The 19,226-nt window shown below is 41.1% G+C and overlaps 1 protein-coding gene across 1 annotated transcript in view; it reads right to left on the bottom strand.

The window, feature by feature from the left end:
* Positions 1–17,683, bottom strand: part of SUMF1 (sulfatase modifying factor 1) — a 91,363-nt gene extending 73,680 nt beyond the window's left edge. The window contains exons 1-2 of the mRNA XM_047779495.1: positions 17,394–17,683; positions 2,330–2,503 (exon numbers count right to left, since the gene is read on the bottom strand). Of these exons, the coding sequence (XP_047635451.1) occupies positions 2,330–2,503; positions 17,394–17,663 (444 nt within the window). The 5' untranslated portion in view covers positions 17,664–17,683. The remainder of the gene's footprint in view (positions 1–2,329; positions 2,504–17,393) is intronic.
* Between the last annotated feature and the right edge of the window lie 1,543 nt (positions 17,684–19,226).

The raw sequence follows: 19,226 nt of genomic DNA on the forward strand, positions 1-19,226 counted from the left end.
CTCTCCTTACTGGATAATATTAACTACATACTACATCCCTATATTTCAGCCCTTAAGAGTGGCTCACACTCCTTTTCCTGACTAGAGCTCATCACCTCTTCTTCACACCAGCAATTCTTCCTTTATCCCCCTGTGGCACCAACATACCTGAGTACCCAGACCATTCCTTCATTCAACAACATGCATCAAACACACACCAGATGCCTAGCTTTGGGTTACATGACAGAGATACAAGGCCAGTGTTACATAGGTATTGTCTCTGTCCTGAGAGCACTTACATATGGGGACACAAACAAAAATCAAGTCGAAGAAAGGAAGAAAATAATTACAATTTGACTTGACCTTGTAAGGTAGAGAGCAAAGAGAAAAGTCTCCTTTTGCTAGAATGAGCAGAGGAAGCCTCCCTGAGAAGGATATGTAAGCTGAGATAATACAAGAATGAGAAGGAGCCAGCCATGCAAAAGGGGGACAGACAAAGGAGGCAGGAAATTCCAACCAGGGGGAAAAAATGGGCTGAACTCCCAAGATGGGAAAGAGCGTCAAGTTTGCAAGGAATAGACAGAACAGCAGGGCTAGAATATGGTCAGCAAGGGAAGTGTGACATAAAGTTGGAGAAATGGGAAAAAAAAAACTGTACAGTGCCATAAAAATATGAAGAATTTTATCCAAAGCAGGGGTTTTAACACTTTTTGTGCCCTGGACCCCTCTGGCAGTATGGTAAAGCTTAAGGACTGCCTTCCCAGAATGGAATGTTTAAATGTATAAAATAAAATCAGTACGATTACAAAGAAAACTAGTTACAGCAAAATATTAATAAGGCCAATGTGTGCTATTAGTAACATATATATGTGTGTGTGTATAAATATATATATGCTCTTTTTAAACATATTAAATAAAATCTCATATTATCATTTCTGAAGTGGGGATGAATGCAAACAATATTTTAAGATCTCTGCAACAACAATGATATAATAACAAATGTCCATGATTTATATTAATGACAATATAAATACCACTACCATTACTGTGGTATGTTGTCTGCTTCCCAAATGAAGGAAGTGCTAAATTTCAGTTAGAGGGGAATAGAAATCCAGATGCAGTATTTCCCAATCCATTTCCCAGATGCCCTCAATTCTGCTTATTCTATCTAGATGAAGAACCTGTTCTAAGGGAAGCTCTAACTTCAGCAGACCACTGAGGAACTTAATCTGAGCGTATCCTCATAAAACAAACAAACAAAAAAACAACTTGGAGTTCCCCTCGTGGCTCAGCAGTAATAAATAAACCGGACTAGTATCCACGAGTTCGATCCCTGGCCTCAATCAGAGGGTTAAGAATCTGGCGTTGCCATGAGCTGTGGTGTAGGTCACAGATGCAGCTTGGATCCCACATTGCTGTGGCTGTGGCATAGGCAGGCAGCTTTAGCTCCAGTTCAACCCCTAACCTGAGAGCTTTCATGTACCATGGTGTGGTCCTAAAAAGACAAAAAATAAAAAAAGAGAACAACAACTCCTCACCACAAACAGGTATAAAAAGATAACCACTTTGTATATTTTAGGAAATTCCAAAGAAATGCAAAACAAATTTGGATGGTGTTTTGCTTTCAACATTCACTCTGAAAAAAAAAAAAAAAAAAAAGATGTTCTGGCCTGGAAAAAACGAAAAACAAAAACAAGGACAAGGACTCCACAAACTGAACACAAGAGCAGAGTCCTCTGGAAAGAAAATAAATGGGAAAGCTACATAGCATAGATATTTTAGACACTTTCAGAAACTTTCATAAACTAGAAAGTTTCTCTCTTCCTGTTTCTACTTAGGGCAAACATCCACTTTCAGAACCTTGCTTTGTGATTCAGTGACCACAGGATAAAGCCTGGAACTGCCAAAGGAAAGCTTATGAGTTGTCAGGCACTGAAATAAAACCACAAAAATGCAAAGCTGCACTTCTGCATCTATCACTTACCAATTATGTAATGCTTCTAGAACAACCAAACCGTAATTTTTTGAGAAGGAGAAGTGGCCTCACTTTACATGCTGTTTTCTCAAAAATCCTGAGTGGACAGGGGTGCTCTGTGGTAAGTTAAAGTCAGGTCCTGGAGACACACTGGCCAGGCCTGAATCCCAGCTCTACCATGAACCAGCTGTGGGACTCAGGGCAAAGCACTCTGCTAATCCCCAGTTTGCCACCAGAAGAAATAACCTGAATGACTGGGTAGCTATGAGAACAAAAACGAGATGAAATATCTATAAAGTGCTTAGCATCATGCTGGGCACGAAGTAAGAAGCGGTCAAAGGATGGAGTTCTTCCTCCCCCTCCCGTCCCCATTACCTCTGTCAAATAGCCAGTTGAGTTCACAAACTTCTCAAATTCAGCATTACTGACTTCATAGGCATCCATGTAAAAGGCATCAATAGCAACTCTCCTCGCAGGTGCTTCCCCATCCTGCTTTATCTGAGGATCATCTGTGCCCATTGTAAAGACTCCGGCAGGGATGGGGACCATCTGCAGCAAAAGGGGAAACATGGGAAGTCAAGCCATCACAGCTTGAGTGAGCCAGCACACGGCGAGCACCCAACAGCGAGCCAACCCCCGCCACAAAGATCACCATCGAGTGAGTAAAACCACTCCACTCTTCAGTGAATGACTAGTCACAAAAAGAAGTGAAAATTCTCTAGGATGGTACTTTCTTTAGACAAACTTCTACATAATACATATCTACACATGCCACGGGAACAGGTCTTGAGGAAGTCACCAGGCTACTAATGGCTGGAGACAGGGAGAATGTTCCACTTCTTTACACATTTGTATACCTTTTTTCCTTTACTACGTTATTTCTTTTAAATTAGTTTTAGAAGCAAATATTAAAATGCCATATACGGAGTTCCTGTCATGGCTTAGCAGTAATGAACCTGACTAGCATCCATGAGAATGTGGGTTCCATCCCTGGCCTGGCTCAGTGTGTAAAGGATCCAGCGTTGTGGTGAGTTGTGGCATAGGTCACAGACATGGCTTGGATCTGGCGTTGCTGCGGCTGTGGCATAGGTTGGCAGCTGCAATTCCAATTAGACCCCTAACCTGGAAACTTGCATATTAGAGAGGTGCAGTCCTAAAATGAAAAAAAAAAAAAAAAAGCCATATATATCTTTAAAAACCTACTAAGTCTTGCTGTACAGTGGGAAAAAAAATAATAATAAATAATTAAAAAAAAAAAAACCTACTAAGTCAATCTAGGTTCCCAATGACAATGGAAAAGACTTAAATGAAAAACCTAAAAAGTTTACTAAGGGAACATGTATTGTCTTTATTTAATGCCTTATTAAAACTCTAATTGCAATTACTTTGACCCTATCTACTGTCTCACATAAACTCTGAACTCCAAGAGGGCAGCAACCAAGGCTGCCATGTTCACATCTGTTTTCCCAGCACTGAACATAAGATCTGAGGATCACACCACAAATTTTTTGGTTAATAAATACAAGTCCATGCTGAGCACCATGAGTCACCAGGGAAATGTGAACCAAAACTACAGCAAGACTTGGAGTTCCCACTGTGTCCTAAGGGGATCAGTGGTATCTCTACAGCACCAAAATGAAGGTTTGATCCCTGGCCCAGCACAGTGGGTTAAAGGATCCAGCATTGCCACAGCTGTAGCATAGGTCACTACTAAGGCTCAGATTGATCTCTGGCCCAGGAACTTCCACTTGACCAAGGGCATCAAAAAAAAAAAAAAAAATACTATAGTGAATGCCACTTCATACCCGCTAGCACAACTATAAACCAAAAGATGGATAATAAACAGACAAAGATATAGGGAAACTGGAACCCTCACACATGGCTGGTAAAAATACAAAATAATGCAGTCCCTTTAGAAAACAATCTGTCAGTTCTTCAAAATACTATATAAAGAGTTACCATATGATCCTGCAATTCCACTCCTAGGATTACACCCAAGATAAATGAAGACATACATTCATAAAAAAAACCTACATGAACGTTCATAGCAGCATTATGCATAATAGCCAAAAACTGGAAAGAACCTGAAAACCTATCAACTGATAAACAGAAAAACGAAATATCATACATCCATGAAAAACAATTCAGCCATAAAAAGGAATGAAGTTCCAACACATGCTACAATATGGATGAACCTTGAGAAATTATACTAAATGGAATAATCCACTCAAAAAAAGGTCACATAAGAGTTCCTGTTGTGGCTCAATGGGTCAAGAACCCAGCTAGTATCCATGAGGATGCAGGTTCAATCCCCAGCCCCGCTCAGTGGGTTAAGGATCCAGCATTGCTGTGAGTTGTGGTATAGTTTACAGACACTGCTCGGATCCCTCATTGCTGTGGCTGTGGCGTAGGCCAGCAGCTGTAGCTCCAGTTCGACTCCTACCCTGGGAAATTCCATATGCTGAAGGTGCACCTTAAAAAAAAGCAAAAAGGGCACATACTGTATGATTCCATTTATATGAAATGTCCAGAGGTGAACCCAAAGAGACAAGGTAGATTAGAGATGGTCAGAGGTTGCAGGGAGGTAGGAATAAGGAATGACTGCTAATGGGTATGGGGTTTGTTTTTGGGGTGATAAAATGTCCTGAAATGGTTGTACAACATTGTGGTTGTACTTTAAGAAAAACACTGAACTGTACACATTAAAAGGTCAAATTTTATGGTGTGTCATTTATATCTCAATTTTTTTTTCTTTTTAGGGCCACACCTGCAGCATATGAGAGTTCCCAGGCAAGGGGTCAAATCGGAGCTGTAGCTACTGCCTATACCACAGCCACAGCAATTTGGGCTCTGAGCCACATCTGCAACCTATACCATAGTTCATGGCAACACCAGATCATTAACCCCTGAGCAAGACCAGGGATCAAACCCTCATCCTCACGTATGCTAGTCAGGTTCGTTAACCATTGAGCCACAATGCGAACTCCCTATATCTTAATTATTAAAAAGGAACCCAATCATACCATCCATCAGAAATATACTCTGCAGGAGTTCCCGTTGTGGCTCAGTGGTTAACAAATCCAACTAGGAACCATGAGGTTGCAGGTTCAATCCCTGGCCTTGCTCAGTGGGTTAAGGATCTGGCATTGCTGTGAGCTGTGATGTAGGTTGCAGACTCGGCTTGGATCCCGTATTGCTGTGGCTCCAGCATAGACCAATGGCTAGAGCTCCAATTCAACCCCTAACCTGGAAACCTCCACATGCCACGGGAGTGGCCCAAACAATAGCAAAAAGACAAAAAAAAAAAATGAATATACACTGCAAACACAGCATCTTGCTTTGAAATCATTTGATGAAGAATTAACTTAATAACTTCTCAGCAGCTTAGGAACTGTCAAATCTCTGATCTACAAAACAAAGTTTCAACCCAAGGAAGAAAAAAAGAAATCAAGGAAATTAGTTGGCTGTAGGTGTGTGGATTTAATTCTGGGCTTTCTACCCTGTTCCACTGATCTATATTTCTGTCTTTGTGTCAGTACCACATGGTTTTGATGATGGTTGCTTTATAATATAGTCTAAAGTCCGGAAGCCTGATTCCTCCAGCTCCGTTTTTCTATTTCAGGATGTTTTTGGCTATTCTGGGTCTTTTGTGATTCCAAACAAACCTTAAAATATTTTGTTCGAGTTCTGTGAAAAATGTCCTTGGTAATTTGATAGAGATTGCATTGAATCTGTAGATTGCCTTAGGTAGTATAGTCATTTTGATAATACTAACTCTTCCAATCCACGAGCATGGTATATCTTTCCATCTGTTTGTGTCATCTTTGATTTCTTTCATTAGCATCTTACAGTTTTCAGAGTACAGGTCTTTTGTCTCTTTAAGTAGATTTACTCCTGGGTATTTTATTCTTTTGGATGCAATGGTACACAGGATTGCTTCCCTAATTTCTTTTTCTGATCTTTCATCGTTAACATATAGAAATGCCATCGATTTCTGTGTATTAATTTTGTATCCTGCGACTTTGCCAAATTCATGGATGAGCTCTAACAGTTTTCTGGTAGAGTCTTTAGGATTCTCTAGGTATAGCATCATGTCATCTGCAAATAGTGATAGTTTTATTTCTTCCTTTCCAATTTGGATTCCTTTTATTTCTTTTACGTCTCTGATTGCCATGGCTAGGACTTCCAAAACTATGTTGAAACATAGTGGCGAGAGCGGACATCTTTGTCTTGTTCCTGATCTCAGCAGGAATTCGTTCAGCTTTTCACCATTGAGAATGATGTTTGCTGTGGGTTTGTCATACATGGCCTTTATTATGTTGAGGTAGGTTTCTGCTATGCCCACTTTCTGAAGGGTTTTTTTCAGAAATGAGTGTTGGATTTTGTCAAAGTCTTTTTGTGCGTCTATTGAGGATCATATGGTTTTTATTCTTCAGTTTGTCAATGTGGTGTATCACACTGATGGATTTGCACATATTGAAGAACTCTTGCATCCCTGGGATAAATCCCACTTGATCATGATGTACAATCCTTGTAATGTATTGTTGGATGCTGTTTGCTAGTATTTTGTTGAGGATTTTTGCATCGATGTTCATCAGTGAAATTGGCCTGTGATTTTCTTTTTCTGTGGTATCTTTGTCTGGTTTTGGTATAAGGGTGATGGTGGCCTCACGGAATGAGTTTGGGAGTATCCCTTCCTCTGCAATTTTTTGAAATAGTTTCAGAAGGATAGGTGTTAGCTTTTCTCTAAATGTTTGAAAGAATTCGCCTGTGAAGCCATCTGGTCCTGCACTTTTGTTTGTTGCAAGTTTTTTTTTTTTTTTTGTCTTTTGTTGTTGTTATTGTTGTTGTTGTTGTTGTTGCTATGTCTTGGGCCGCTCCCGCGGCATATGGAGGTTCCCAGGCTAGGGGTTGAATCGGAGCTGTAGCCACTGGCCTACGCCAGAGCCACAGCAATGCCGGATCCGAGCCGCATCTGCAACCTACACCACAGCTCACGGCAACGCTGGATCGTTAACCCACTGAGCAAGGGCAGGGACCAAACCCGCAACCTCATGGTTCCTAGTCAGATTCGTTAACCACTGTGCCACGACGGGAACTCCTGTTGCAAGTTTTTTAATCACAGTTTCAATTTCAATTCTTGTGATTGGTCCATTCATCTTTTCTATTTCATCTTGGTTTAGTCTTGGAAGACTGTACTTTTCTAAGAATTTGTCCATTTCTTCTAGGTTTTCCATTTCATTGGCATATAGTTGCATGTAGTAGTCTCTTACGATCCTTTGTATTTCTGTCATGTCTGTTGTTACTTCTCCTTTTCCATTTCTAATTTTGTTGATTTGAGTCCTCTTTTTTGCTTGATAAGTCTGGCTAAGGGTTTATCAATTTTGTTGATCTTTTCAAAGAACCAGCTTTTCGTTTCATTGATCTTTTCAATGGTTTTCTTTGTTTCTATTTCATTGATTTCTGCTCTGATCTGTAAGATTTCTTTCCTCCTACTAACTTTAGGTCTTGTCTGTTCTTCTCTCTTGAGCTGCTTTAGATATACAGTTAGCTTGTTTATTTGAGCTTTTTCTTTAAAAACTTTATATTTCAAAACGACTTTAAAAATTAAACTCTATTTAAGTAAAAATAAAAAGAAATCAAGGAGAAATGACCAGTTGGAATAAAAAGAATGTGACTTAGCAATAAGAGCAGAAGAGTTAGAAAAACTAGATCAGGAGTAATAGAAAGTAGCAATCAACAATCATTGAGTTCCACTTTCTATTTCCACTGTCTTTGCTAGTGGTTGCCTTCAAGTCTATTTCCCAGTGAAGATGGTGCTATTTTCATCTATGACATATAAGTAATAAATGTTTTATTGTCTAATATGTTATTATTATTCTAAGAAGTCATTCTTGACCATTCCTGTTCCAACATTACAGAGACTACCTAGATTTGCTGGGTCTCCTAAATATAAGCCCTTCTAGTCTCCCCCTGTTCCTATTCCCAAATAAATCCAATAGTTTCACAGCTGTCTCCCTGTCTCCAGTCTCGTCCTTGCACATTTCTCCTGGCTCCTCCCTAAGCCATCAACCTTCCATTCAATCATTCATACAACAAAAACTGAAGCCCCTACTAAACTTTCTGAAATATCTGTCTTCTATCTCCAACACGATTTATTAAAGCTCTGCTTGGAACAGAAAAAGAATGGAAATGACCTAAACATTCTTCAGTATGGGGCTGACTGACTAAGCTGTGGGCCACCTGTAAAATGGAAAATCAAGCAGCCATAAGAAAAGAAAAAGAAGGAAAACAGAGGGGAAAGAAGAGACACCTTTAATATACTGATATGAAGATATCTCATCAAGATAAAGAAAGAAGTGAACAAAGCAAGTTGCACCTAGAAAACATGGTAAGTTACATTCATGTGAAAAGGCAGTGAGGGAGAAGATAGATTCACATATTTTTTTTGTACTTGCTTACATTTGCAGAATACAGCTCTGGGAAGATATTCAAGAAACTCATACAGTGGTTGTCTGAGGGGATGGTTATTACATAAGCAGAAACTTTTTCACTATACACCCGTTTATATTATTTTTTAATTTTAAAATCACATAATGTACTATCCAAAGGAAAAAAATAAAATAAAATGTTCATCTGCCTGTACCACTTTCCTACGTAAATTCTTCAGGGAATCCCCATCATCTTACAGGGTAAAATAAAATAGCTAAACATGGAGTTCCTGTCGTGGCGCAGTGGTTAACAAATCCGACTAGGAACCATGAGGTTGCGGGTTCCGTCCCTGCCCTTTGCTCAGTGGGCTAACGATCCGGCGTTGCCGTGAGCTGTGGTGTAGGTTGCAGACACGGCTCGGATCCCGAGTTGCTGTGGCCCTGGCGTAGGCTAGTGGCTACAGCTCCGATTCAACCCCTAGCCTGGGAACCTCCATATGCCGCGGGAGCGGCCCAAGAAATAGCAAAAAGACAAAAAAAAAATAGCTAAACATTAGAGCCTCATCTCTCTCCATCTCTCTTGACCTGTACTCCACCTGTACTGTCTGTCCATGAAGAACATCAGTGTTCAAGGATCACTTCCTGCAGAAAGCCTTCCTTTCCGCTGGCCAGATCTCATGTCCCTCACTTGGGTTCCTGTGAAAAACATCCCTCTATCCTAACAAGTGACACAAAGAGTACATACTTTCACCTGCCCTAGACCCCAGGCTCCTTGGGAACCAGAAATAAAGGTTTCATTTCCATATCCCCAGCTCCTAATACAGTATATAGTTCATGGCAGAAGGAAGGAGGGGATAAAGAAAAAACTATTGACTGAACCAGTGACATCAGGAGTACAATGAAAAATTTACCATTTGAATTATTCATAATAATTATAAAAATTCTTTCTTTTATAACACCATCCCAGACATGGATAGCACGTCTGCATCATAGTGAAAGCTGTTTAACAGACTCTCCTCAAAGACTGAACTAGGTTCACGCATTATTCTCATTATTCTCCAAGCATCTGGGACATAAGATTCCTCAGTTCTGAGAGAGAAGTCAGAATTTTAAGCAGCTTTTGCAAAGAAGCAGAAACATAGATGTCTTCAGATGAAAGCTTAAAATTACTATTAAAATAATCTAATAAAAGCTTTCATGCTCTTCTTCCTCTTCCTCTTCCACTTCCTCTTCTTTCATTAACCATCAGAGATAGCCAGCACTGAATAATCTAAGTTTCCATTCTGGAGACTACAGATAAAAATAGCCTGTATGGCTCTGACCAGATCATAATTCCCAATTTATACTAATAAAGTGAAGTCTCTGTCCTACAAATGTAAAATGTCATCCTAGTGAAATCCGGAGCATCAGTTCTCTCACCCCACAGGACCCTATGTCAAACAAAAGAAAACCACTTTAATCAAGTCCTCAGGAAGGTCCAGATTTCCAAAATCCATTTCTCCTCAGAAGTGAGTTCAAACACTCTCTGCCACACCACAGTTTCTGCCACCCCCAAGCAAGCCAAAAGTACACATGAAGTCGAAGTGACTCTATTATCACTAGGACCGTATTTGGGCTACACACTCAGGCCTCATCTATTATTTTTGCCCACCTAGCACTCATCCCCATTCTTGTCCGAGCATCTGACATCCCTCGGGAAACCAATTCTTCAGCTAAGAACATATGACTAAGGAGGAGTTGTACAACTGCTTCATCTCCAGGAACTCGGGCCTCACCAATGATCACATTCTTTGGATAAGAGAGATGGAACTAGAGCTGGGCCCACGACCCAATCAAAGTTCATCTCATAATTTCTGCTGGAGCTGTGAGGGAAAGAAAAGCTCCCTGTCCCTTCCTGCTCTTTTACCAGTAGCAGAAAAGATCTTACCTGAAAATGAAGCCAACACACAAGAAAGAAGAGCTGCCGAAAGAGCCAAAAAGAGAGATCTGGAGATGCTGTCCGACGCCCTGGGTCCAGCTGTGTATGGGGCCATGTCCCTGCATGAACCTCCCCTCCCCTACTTTTTTAAAATCAGCTTAAGCCAGTTTTCACTTGCTACTGTGGGATTTTTCTTGTACACACAAAAAAGAAATAAGCTTATATGTAACTCTTTTATGTAGCTCTTTTCCTTTTTCCTTCTTTATTCTCCTCAAACCTAAGTGAACAAGCTAGAAGTTCCCATCGAGGCTCAGTGGTTAACAAATCTGATCAGCATCCATGAGGATGCAAGTCCAATCCTTGGCCTTGCTTAATGGGTTAAGGATCTGGCATTGCCATGAGCTGTGGTGTAGGTCACAGACATGACTCGGATCCTGCATTGCTGTGGCTATGGCTCTGATTTGACCCCTAGCTTGGGAACCACAGCTCTGATTTGACCCCTAGCTTGGGAACCTCCATGTGCCACAGGTGTGGCCCTAAAAAGTTAAAAAAAGAAAAAAAAAATGCTAAAGGCTCAGGAGCAAGCCAGGTGAAAAACAAGAGCAGCAAGCTCCCCAGATCAGTCCACAGAGTGCCATCGCAACGATCGATCGATCTATCCAGGGCTTGTCTGTCTCTATCATCCTTTCACTCTACTGACACCAACCATGGATGGGATGACATTTTAAAGTTCCTTCGAGCTCTGGCCTTTATGAGTCTAAAAAGGCTTAGGTGTCACACCTTTAAAGTGGGTGGAACTAACTCACAGATTTTTTGGAAGGGTGAGATACAGCAGAAAGAGCATTATCTAAAGGCGACTTTTAAAAGTATCTGAAAAAAAAAATGTATCTGATACCCTTATTCTCCTGGCAGATTCTCAATATTGTAGCCAACAAAAAAAGGTAACAGGCAATTCCAGAAACTGTTACACAATGCCTAAAAGTGTAAAGCATTTGGAAGATACAGAAATTAAAACAGGTCTCAAAAATTGCTTCCCTTGTGACATGAGATATTAGATAATTATACAAATAACATTACTTGAAAAAATATACAAGTTTCCATCAGATAATGACAAAATGGTATGGGAATTGAGAGGAAAGAAACACTGCTCCTTGCTGGAGGAGAGATGTCACAGAAGAGATGGCATTCAATCGTGCCTTGACACCTGGGGAAGTAATACTTGATCAAAACACCCTCAGACAACAAACTGCAAAAAAATAAATAAATAAAAGCCATCTCTGACATGGGAAAAAAAAAAAAAAAAACACCCTCAGACAGAAAACCAACTGACTTTACCCAAACTTACAGAAGTACCACATACAATTTTATCATTTCACCATCCTAAATGCCTTTTCAAACAACTCTCTTAAGATACACAGAGATTAAAACATTTTGCTACCTCTTATAAGATAATAAGCTGTACAGAACAATGAGAATTGTATTTTTTTAGAGAACTGTGTATTTTTTTAATGAGAGGGAACTTAAGTAAAATTCGAAAATATCTAGACTGTTTTCCAGACAATTCTTACAGGTATAACTTTCTAGTGAAACTGAAAATTCCCTGAGGGTGAAGCCCAGTGCTATTTACTTATTTGTGTCCTTCATCTTGCCAAGTGCTCATTAAATTAATTTAAAAAAAAATTTTTTTTGTCTTTTTAGGGCCACACTCACAGCATATGGAAGGTTCCCAAGCTAGGGATCAAATAAGGGCTACAGTTGCTGGCCTACGCCACAGCCACAGCAATGCAGGATCCGAGCCAGGTCTGCAACCTACACCACAGCTCACAGAAATGCCGGATCCTTAACCTGCTGAGCAAGGCCAGGGATCAAACCTGCATCTTCATGGATGCTAGTCAGATTGGTTTCCACTAAGCCACCATGGGAACTCCTAAAATATCTTTTAGAAGACTCACAGTTAAAAAGTGTTACATTATAAAGGGTTAAAATGTCACCTCCAGAAACATTAAAGTACATACATTTCCCAGAACACACCAGGCACTTGCACAATGCTTTATACTCATGCTATGTTCCTTCTTGCAACATCATTTAACCTATCCTTTCAGCTTCAACTCCTGAAAATACCTCCTCAAAGGCCTAACCTAATGTGGCTTCTTCTTTGAGCACTTCCAGACTCGTCCAGGAAGAATGAATCCTTTGTTCCTCTCCAAGTCCTTTGTACATACTCCTCCAAAAAGAATGTCACTATAGAATAATGATGCTTGCATGTAATTGTGATTTTGTGTGTGTGTGTGTGTATGAGAGAGAGACTTCTAGACTTACTATAAAACTACAGTAACCAAGACATGTGTTGGTTTAAAAACAAACAAATAGGTTAATGGAAAATCAGAGAGAGACCAGAAATAGACCTCCATAAACATAATCAAATGATCTTTGACAAAAGGGCAAAGGCAATACAATGGAACAAAGACACTCTCTTCAACAAATGCTGTATAGCTGGACATCCACATGCAAACAAACAAACAAAAGAATCTAGAAACAAACCACTCTTAAAAGACAAAGTCAGGAAATTCAGAAGACAGGTCACAGACTGGGAGAAAATATCCTCTGATGACATATCTAATAAAGGAATGCTATGCAAAATAAATAATCCATAAAATGGAGTTCCCATCGTGGCACAGTGGTTAACGAATCTGACTAGGAACCAGGAGATTGCAGGTTCGTTCCCTAGCCTTGCTCAGTGGGTTAAGGATCCAGCGTTGCCGCAAACTGTGGTGTAGGCTGCAGACACAGCTCAGATCCCGAGTTGCCGCGGCTCTGGCGTAGGCCAGCGGCTACAGCTCTGATTGGACCCCTAGCCTGGGAACCTCCATATGCCGTAGGAGCAGCCCTAGAAAAGGCAAAAAAGACAAAAAAAAATCCATAAAAGTCAGTAATAAGAAAATAAACAATGTCATTAAAAAACAGACCAGGAATTCCCATCATGGTGCACTGGAAACGAATCCAACTAGGAACCATGAGGTTGAGGGTTCAATCCCTGGCCTTACTCAGTGGGTTAAGGATCTGATGTTACCGTAAGCTGTGGTGTAGTTCACAGACTCGGCTCAGATCTGGTGTTGCTGTGGCTCTGGCATACTTTGGCAGCAACAGCTCTGATTATACTCCTAGCCTGGGAACTTCCATATGCCACAAGTGCGGCCCTAAAAAGACAAAAAACAAAAAGAAAGCAAACAAAAAAGGACCAAAGGGAGTTCCCATTGTGGCTCAGGGGATACGAATCTGACCAGTATCCATGAGGATGCAGGTTCAATCCCTGGCCACGTTCAATGGGTTAAATATCCGGCATTGCTGTGAGTTGTGGTGTAGGTCACAGAAGCAGCTCGGATCTGGAGTTGCTGTGGCCGTTGCATGCATGAACTGATGGCTACACCTCCAATTCAAGCCCTAGCCTGGGAATCTCCATAAAAAAACCTGCCCAAACAAAGCAAAAAAAAAAAAAAAAAAGGACCAAAGGACTTAAAAACCTCACCAAAGAGGACATACAGTTGGCAAAGATGCCCAGCAAGTCAACCAGAAAGTGCAAATTAAAATGATACCATTAAACACCTTAAAATGGCCAAAATCTGGAACACTGACAACACCAAATGTTGACAAGGCTGTGGAGCAAAGGGAACTCTTTTACATTGCTAATAGGAATGCATGATGGAATAGCCATTTTAGAAGATAGTTTAGCAGCTTTATTACAAAAGTAAGCATACTCTTTCATATGATCCAACAATCACAGTCCTTGGTATTTACTCAAAGGAGTTGAAAACTTGTGTGCACACAGAGGTTTATAGCAGCTTTGTTTCTAACTGTCAAAACTGAGAAAGACACAAGATGCCTTTCACTAGGTGAACAAATAAACAAACTGTGGTCCCTTCAGACAATGGATTACCATTCAGCACTAAAAAGAAATGAGCTATCAAGCTATGAAAAGACACAGAGGAATCTTAAGTAAATATTACTAAGTGAAAGAAGCCCATCTGAAAAAGCTACTACTATATGATGAAAATACATGACATTCTGGAAAAGGCAAAACTTATGAATTCAGTAAAAAGATCAGTGGTTGCCCCTGGGGAAGAGGAGAAGGGATGAATAGGCAGAGCACAGAGGATTTTTAGGGCAGTGAAAATATTCTGTATGATATTATAATGATGGATATATGTCATTATACACTTATCCAAACTCAAAAAATGTTCAACACCAAGAACCCTAATGTAAATTATATTTGATTATTGAACAAATGAGTTTGAACTGCAAAGGTTCACTTACATGCAGATTTTCTTCAATAGGTACTCCAGTACTACATTATCTGCAGTTTGCTGACTCCTAGAATACGGAACAGCAGATATGGAGAGCTAACTGTAAAGTTATACATGGATTTTTAATCGTGCAGGAGGCCTGTGTCCCTAATCCACACAGTGTTCAAGGATTAATTGTATAGACTTCAGGTGATTACAACGTGTCAATGTAAGTCCATCAACAAATGGCCCATTCTGGTGAAGAATGTTGATAATGAGGGGGAGGCTATGCATGTGTACAGGCAAGGAGTTTATGAGAAATCTCTTCATGTTCCTTTCAATTTTGCTGTGGATCTAAAACAGCTCAAAAAAATCTTTTAAAAAAAATATAGAAAATTAGGAAGTTTGGGTAGTTATCACTATGACCATGTACCCCTCCCATAATACTGAACTTCATGAATTCAGAATAAATGGTTAAGTGTCAGAATTAGACCAAAGTCATCTGCACATGAACTAAAACATCTGAGATCAAGGAAAACAGAGAGATAAAGAACAGCCTTCTATGTTACCTTTTGTCTTGATAAGATGTCTACTTGAGGTTCGTGCATTAAGTTTTAAGAGTCCTTGAAGGTTTGTGAGCTGTGTTCTCAGAAAATGCTAGTTTACTAATAACTTGGGACACCGCCAAACATTATAGAAACTGAATACATGTGAAGATGAACGTAAAACAAATGCACATATACAAAAAAAGGAAGGAAGGAATGAAGGGAAGGAGGGAGGGAGGAAGAAAGAAAGAAAATGTACAAACTGGCCAAAGGTGACTCATATGATACCCAATCAGGACAAGAAATCACTCTAAAGGGATGAAAAAAAATGTATATCTTACAAATGTAGTTCAAAAAATACTGGCACCTATAGCTCATTCTTGAATCAACAGGATACTGGAGCACTTAAAATGAAGAAAGTTCAGTACTGGCCAGAAGGTTCTAGGCAAAATTTTGACACAGACCAGTATACATGCAAATAAGACAGCTATCCTTTTAGTTACAAAGCAGATAACAGAGGGCTTTCTCTGCAGAAACAGGAAATTGATTATCAATTACCATTCAAGTTAAAGAGGAATTAAAATCAAGTTTGGCCAATACACACTACAACTGTAACCAGGGCTCCCCACCACACAAAACACAAACATTAATGATGCAGGGCATCCCCTGAGGAACAACAGGAAAATTTTTAAAAACCAATAATTATACAAGATGGAGAAACAAGAAGAAGCCCAGCTACCAACTTCCTCACACTTTACACCTGAGACACAAAATTATGGACCTGACCCCACCACTCTCATAACCTAGTTGGGGAAAGACACCAGCATACAAATATATTTAGTAACTGGCATGTCACAGTAAACAGGTACTACTGTGGCAGCATATGGAAATACAGAAGGGGAAGGAAGGGAAGAGGCCTGTAGGAGGATGTTACCTCTGATCTTAGTCTTGAAAATTGGTCAGAATGAACCTACAAGAAAGAAAGTGAGATGGAAAAAGAAGCAAAGGATGGGTGTTCCCATTGTAGCTCAGTGGTTAATGAATCCGACTAGGAACCATGAGGTTGCAGGTTCAATCCCTGGCCTTGTTCTGTGGGTTAAGGATCCGGCATTGCCATGAGCTGTGGTGTAGGTCCCAGAAGCGGCTCGGATCCCGCGTTGCTGTGGCTCTGGCTTAGGCCAGAGGCTACAGCTCTGATTCGACCCCTGGCCTGGGAACCTCCATATGCCACGGCAGCGGCCCAAGAAATGACAAAAAGACCAAAAAAAAAAAAAAAAAAGGAAAGGATGTACTAGCATAAATTCCCGTACTGGTTCAGTGGTTAACATATATGACTAGGAACCACGAGGTCTTGGGTTCAATCCCTGGCCTCCCTCAGTGGGTTAAGGATTCGTCATTGCCGTGAGCTGTGGTGTAGGTCACAGATGTGGCTCGGATCTGGAGTTGCTCTGGCTGTGGTGTCCGTGGACAGCTACAACTCCGATTAGACCCCTTGCCTGGGAACCTTCATATGCCAAGGGAGTGGCCCTAGAAAAGGCAAAAAAAGACCAAAAAGAAGGAGCACTTCTTTAGGCGTCATAAGATCTAAGTTGTTTCCACAACCACACCTATATGCAAAATACCCAGAATATAGTGTGAAATAAGTAGTAGTTACTATTAATGTTATTATATACACATCCTAGTCATAATACACCCAGGCACTGGATGGTATAGATAAATAATAGTAATAAAGCAACTACTGTTTACTTAGTCCTTCCCACGTGCTAGGGACAGGAGGATAAATAAGGATAAATAAATAAGTCCCTGTCCTGAGGAACAAGAGTCTGCTACAAAAGACTACCGATAAGCATACAGCAATGTCAGAGACTCTGAGACCCAGTGTCCTGATTCCTTCACAGTTAATGAGAGGTACTCAAGACTTAAACCCATAGCTATCTGACTTAATTCTGAGAACCTCATGGGGAGGAAAGGGTGGATGGAGGAGGATGCAGTAGATAAGAGGTAAGAAGAGACAACTATCCTAACACTAAATTCCTAACTCCAAAAATTACGCAGAGACCCGAGGCCCAGCCATTTTAGAGGTCAAGGAGGAAGAACTCATCAAATTGTGCGCCAAGGAGAGGAGGAAAAACTCCTCACCAAGGTGTGCGATTTGAAGTGTGATTATAATCTTTACTCGCCTTCCTCCGAGCCCTTGCTTTACCCATCCCAAGCCTGTGAAAGAACCCGGCGACTCCCCCCGTTGTCAGGGAGTCCAAAAAGCACCTTCGTGAGCGGGAACTGCCGCTCTCTAGGGACCGGGCCCGGGGCGTTCGCCTCCCGCGAGTACTGCTGCGCGGCCGCTGAGCTGCCATAGGCCCCGTGCCGCTGGGGAGCGCCACAACCGCACGAGCCCGCGAGGGACGCCGCACCAGCCCCAGCCTCGGCTTCTTCGCCTCCTGCCACTCCGCCCAGCAGCAAGAGCAGCGGCAGCAAAAGGACGAGACCGAGTCCAGCGAAGCTTCCTTGAGCTGGCCCTAGCGCGGGCGCAGCCATGTTGTCCCGCGAGCCATGTGACCCTGTGGGTCACGTGGCCCCGCCCTCCTTAAAGGGCCCAAAACCTAGGCGGATTTACCTGGCCTTGAGAGCTGCCCTTTGTGTAATTCTCTCCAGGTACCTTTCCTTTAGAGCGTTCCTCTTTGGCTCTGCTGACTTAAAAACACAACAAAACTCAAAGAGTCATGGCCTTCCGCAGACTATGTGCCACATTATTATTTCTTGGTTGAAAAGTTATAATCGAGTGTGTTGAACATTAGCTATGTGCGAGGAACCAATGCTAGTTTGCAGTTCACTTTTTGAAATCTCATTTAATCCTCACAAGGACCCTGAATATTGGGTTCACAGAACAATTAAGTGATCTGTGCCAAGATCACATGGCAAATAAATGTCAAAAAATGAGATTGAAACTCAGCCACACAGGGTCTCCAACACATACATTTAAACCCTGAGTGGTTTTTTGGGGGGGGGGAGGTTCTTCTTGGGGGTGCCTTTTTAGGGTCGCACCGGGGGAATATGGAGGTTTCTAGGCTGGGGCTTCAATTGGAGCTGTAGTCTCCGGCCCATGCCACAGCAGTGCAAGGTCCGAGTTGTGGCTGTGACCTACACCACAGGTACCAGCAACACAGGATCCTTAACCCTCTGAGCGAGTCCAGGGATCGAACCTGCATCCTCATGGGTAATAGTCGAGTTCCTTAACCACTGAGCCACAACAGGAACTCCCAAACCCTGAGTTTTAAACTATTAGGCTGCAATGTAGGCAATTCCCTAACCTTCCCTTAACAGGAAAATGGAAGATGAACATGTTGAAAACCACTCACCAAGGAATACAGAGAGAAATCCAGACTGTGGGATTTGGACAGCAATGGCACTCAAAGTGTTGTCCTGGACCAGCAGCATCAGCATCAGCTAGGAACTTGTTAGAAATATAATACTTAATCAGAATCTGTACTTTTAACAAGTTCTCCAGATGATTCTAAAGCATACTGAAGTTTGAGGACCCCTGTTTTGCATGACCCAATGTCTTCAGAGAAAAAAAAAAGGCAAAACAAAAACCAGAAAAGGAAGGGATGTAGAGATTAAAAATAAAATCTCACCCAGTTGCAGTGTATACGAATCTTATCTACTATGTCGAACTTGCTGATCACAAAATTTTTAGGTTGCCTAAAAATAAAATTTAAAAATTTGATAAAAAACTTTTAGGGTCATACCTAGGGCCATTTAAGTGAAGTGCTCACCTAAATAAAATTACAATATTTGATAAAATGAAGAATTACTATCAGTTTTTTGGGGGGTTAGGAGTGATAATGGTATTTGTGGTTATGTTTTTTAAAAGAAAATCCCTTCCTTTGAGATACATGTGTTGAAATATATATATTTATATTTATCCATATATGTATGGATAAAAAGGTATGTTTTCAGAGTTCCCATTGTGGCTCAGAGGTAACAAACCCAACTAGAATCTATGAGGATGCAGGTGTGATCCCTGGCCCGGCTCAGCTCTGTGGGTCATGGATCCTACTTTGCCACGAGCTGCAGTGTAGGTCACAGATGCAGCTTGGA

This window comes from Phacochoerus africanus, chromosome 1, assembly GCF_016906955.1.
Source record: "Phacochoerus africanus isolate WHEZ1 chromosome 1, ROS_Pafr_v1, whole genome shotgun sequence".
NCBI lineage: Eukaryota > Metazoa > Chordata > Mammalia > Artiodactyla > Suidae > Phacochoerus > Phacochoerus africanus.